Below are 4,016 nucleotides of genomic sequence, written 5' to 3'. Positions count from 1 at the left end.
CCCTCTTTCTCTCTCTCTCTCTCTCTCCCTCCCTCCCCTCCAGCTTCCATGACCATCATCAGATGAGCCAACGGCGGGCCTGGGATACCTTATTTTAAAGATCTCTTCTAAGGTTTTTTTTTTTTAATATTTATTAATTGCAATTTACAACTGTACATTATAATACATTTAGTAAAATATGTATTTATATACATATGTATAAATATAATATAAATACTCTGCATAACTAATATATATGCACTAATATATACATATTTACATACAATCTTAATTTTCAGACAATTCTTAATGTTGCTTCTTCAGCAGATTTTGCTGTGCAGATGTTATTTTCTTTCTTTGGTTCATCTTCAGAAGTAAAACCATTTTTAAATGTTCGTGTCGATGACTTTATTTGGGGGATAAGAGATAATTTTTTTGAATTATTAAGAAAGACAAAGCAATTCTTCGGAGATGAAATGAAACCTTTTGGTTTTCTAGCCAAAGTAAGTACAAAAAAAATTTAGATTTTTATTTACTGAAATAATAAATTAATAAATAGGAAATATAGATTATGATAATAATTAGTCCATAAATACATAATTAAATATTTTATTTCAGCGGAGAGGTGTTCATCCAGACATAATTACAATGTATACTGGAAGTAGAGATCTGGATACAGTTGGAATAATAACTCGTTGGAATGGCGCTTCTAAAATTGGTAAATGGGGAAATACTACTTGTGACAGCATGGAATCAACTGACGGCACAATGTTTCCAGGTCGATTAGCCATGAAAGGAGAGCCTTTATATGTTTATGCTCACAGCATGTGTCGCAGAATACCTCTTCGTTTTAACAGAACAACTTTGGTAAATTTTTACTGCTTTAATCAATATTTTAATTTCCATTTCACCTTATTATAACCTAGTGAAGAAGTTACAAACATGTTTTAATATTATTACTAGAATGTTTTTAAATTAATTGTATCATGTGAATGTATTCTGAAATATTTTTTCCTGATTAAAATTTGTCATCAATTCTTGGCCAAACATTAAAGCATTGTCAGGTTACAGTAGCAATAAAATGAGACAAATTATATTTACTAAATTTTACCTTTTTTAAATTTCTTTTTAAACTAATTTCAATATAGTGTATATTCAAACCTAATGGTTTTAATCAACCATGTAATCTTTTAATTAATTTTAACTTATTTTATCTAAAAAAAAAGGTGTTTATTTATTACACATATACAGATTGTTTCAGTGTAAATATTTACCCTTATAACATTTGAGTTATAACAGTAGCATGTGGTCCATCTATTTTTGAGAGTATTTCTAATTTTCCAATCTTCTCCAGTTTTTCTCCTGTACAACCAACTCTTGCAATTTATAGGGTAATATTGTTTTGGATTGTGATAACCAATAAAAAATTTCATCCTAAAGGAGGAAAGAAACAATTTTTGCCAAAAGCCATTAACAATTTATCTGCCACCAGTAAAGTAAATTGAGAAAACCTAAAGAAAAAGATTATTTCAGAATTTACTTTCCCATAAGAATCCATCATCATAATTTGAGTTTTCCCGGCCTGCTGAGGAGGCTCAAATAGTAGTCATGATGATAACACATCAATTAATAAAGTCCTCAATCATGATGACAGATTGTTTAGGAAAATTGAACTCTGAACCGTTTTTGTTCTTTAGGTTTTTTCAATTTCCTGCTCTTTTTTATGCAAATTGTATTTAAAAAAAAAGTTTACAATTTCTTGCTATTTAGCTGTTTATACCTCACATCAAAAAAGTGTCCATAATGAATAATATATGTAAACTTATATTGTAACATACATATATTCTCATCATTTTCAGAGCAAGGATGGTTTTCCAGTTCAGCAATATAATGTTGCTGAAGACATGTTTGACTACAGTAGTGCTGAAAATTCATGTTTTGAATATAATGGAAAATATCCAATGAAGGGTGTATTTAGTAACGGACCTTGTCAAAATGGTGAGATTTAAAATTATGATTTGGTAAACACAAATTAATTTAGATGAAACAAAACAATAAATTGCAAAAAAAAAATAGTTATGTGTAAAATGCAAAGTGCTTGTGAATAATGCGCTCCCAATTAGATAAACATATTTGTATTAATAAAATAAATATAAACTGAATGTCTAATATATATATAAAGATGGATAGATAGACAGCTGAGTGGGTTAAGACACTTGCAATAGGTAATCAAAGTTAAGCACCATCCCAAAATGTGGGACCACTTACGATGTGTAAAGCCAAACTTTTCCCTCAAGAAAACCCTGTGGATCTAGAGTGACTTGTCACTGCTCTTGACCCTGGGTGAGCTAGTGGGAAGGACTATGTCATATTGGTCCCAAAGGGACAACTTGTTATTGTTTGCTGCTGCGTCATGGATATCATGGCATTAAGTATGTAAGGTTTGGTTACCCACTCTAGACTGTCTGTGCTTCCAAAAGCAATAATGTCTTAAAGAAGACCACTATATACTTAATATCTCCTAACATACCTCACCTTATTTTTTATTAAAAATATTAAATTAACCCTATCAGGTCAATGACCCTGTAATAACACAATAATAATCTTCAAGAAGGCGGTCAACTAAGCTGGGAGGTATAATTCGGTCAACCAACCAGCCAAGGCATATTAAATTTTAGCTCAACTTGGCTGTTGACGATATCTAGCAGCAAAATAAGGAAATATACAATTGTATATTATACAAGGGACTTATCTATTTGGTCTTTTCTAATTCTTATTTTTATAGTTACTATACTTTGTATTTTATATTTAATTATTCAAATGTAATGATATTATAGCAGCTCAAGGATAATGCTGAATTTTCCTTCCCTATCTAACCTATAGGCCAAGGATTTGCTGAGGTTTGTTTCCTTACCTACTGTTTCTGGTACTAGTTCTAGTGGGAGGAACTGGTTGGGTAAATGGGCCTAGTGGTCCTTTTTTCTAACACCTGACAGTTACCCAGAGGTTGTCACCTCATATTATTCATAGAGGAATAGTCATGACTCATTTCTCTGGGTTTCCACCGCTACCTACATTTCATTTTTATATTTTATAAATTCTAGCTCCAACTTTTAGCAATTGACTAGAGTGAGAAGTTATGTAATGTGTTACTAACTCAATATTCTTTTAAGTAAAACACTTGGAAATAAAGGCTTTAGTAATATCATGATTGATAATAATAATAATTTATTCCATTGTTAATTAATTCCATTAAGATGTACAGAGTTTAATAAATAAACTATTTAATTTAAATTATTAGATACTAAATCTCAAACAAATCAATAATAGTAACTGAATTATTAAATTTTAAGGTGCCCCTATTTACACATCTTTTCCCCACTTCTGGAAAGGTGATGCTACATTGAGACAGGATGTTGAAGGATTGAACCCTGATCCCGAAAAACACTACTCTTACTTTCATATACATCAGGTAAGAATAAAAAATACAGAATGATTCATTATTATTGAGACATGGGTGAATGATTATGGAACTCCTTTAAATTACTTTGCATTTTGTGAGCTATGACCATCAAGAGTATCTTGATCTTGTGCCCAATTTTGGCCATAAATTACTGTGTAATAGGGAAAAAAATGTAAAAAAATTATACCATCAATTATTACATGCTCATCACAGGTTCTAAATTGTATAAAAACTAATTAGAAAATAAATTGGTTTAAGTAAATCATATTTTACTTACTTGTATTGATTTTATCTTTTCGAGTTAATAATTTAGCCAACAGTGGTCTGTGAGGAGTTCCATCTTTGTTCTCAACTTATCAGGCTCAGGTAGAACTTAACCTTTTCCTTAAACAGATTGAGGAATTGTTTGAATTATGTCTTACAAAGATTTGAAATCCAGTATACCCTTTCAAGATTAGGGTGAGTTTGTATAGCTAATTGCTTTAGAATATTGAGGAATTCCAGACAAACCATGACATAATTTACTTTAAAGGAATTTAAAGCCTTTAATGATACCTGATTGTCAGATATTATA

General features: G+C 30.4%; 1 protein-coding gene across 1 annotated transcript; it reads left to right on the top strand.

Moving 5' to 3' along the window:
- The first annotated feature begins 255 nt into the window (after positions 1 to 255).
- Positions 256 to 3,646, top strand: LOC136795326 (scavenger receptor class B member 1-like). The gene is made up of 4 exons (XM_067045500.1): positions 256 to 482; positions 598 to 846; positions 1,839 to 1,977; positions 3,333 to 3,646. The coding sequence occupies exons 1-4, from the start codon at positions 321 to 323 to the stop codon at positions 3,473 to 3,475; spliced, it is 693 nt and encodes a 230-aa protein (XP_066901601.1). The 5' UTR covers positions 256 to 320; the 3' UTR covers positions 3,476 to 3,646.
- Positions 3,647 to 4,016: the final 370 nt, after the last annotated feature.

Source organism: Halyomorpha halys, unplaced genomic scaffold (assembly GCF_000696795.3).
Source record: "Halyomorpha halys isolate HHAL.00 unplaced genomic scaffold, Hhal_1.1 Scaffold9827.1, whole genome shotgun sequence".
In the NCBI taxonomy this organism is placed as follows: Eukaryota; Metazoa; Arthropoda; class Insecta; order Hemiptera; family Pentatomidae; genus Halyomorpha; species Halyomorpha halys.
Note: the sequence above shows the minus strand (reverse complement) of the source record. Positions and strands in the feature narration are given on the sequence as shown.

What these genes read in the sequence shown, in the direction of transcription:
- LOC136795326 (XM_067045500.1), top strand. Translation starts at nt 321, where the DNA reads ATGTTATTTTCTTTCTTTGGTTCATCTTCAGAAGTAAAACCATTTTTA. An exon ending in CTTTTGGTTTTCTAGCCAAA is followed by an intron (nt 483 to 597) that starts GTAAGTACAAAA and finishes ATTTTATTTCAG; the next exon opens with CGGAGAGGTGTTCATCCAGA. An exon ending in TAACGGACCTTGTCAAAATG is followed by an intron (nt 1,978 to 3,332) that starts GTGAGATTTAAA and finishes TTAAATTTTAAG; the next exon opens with GTGCCCCTATTTACACATCT.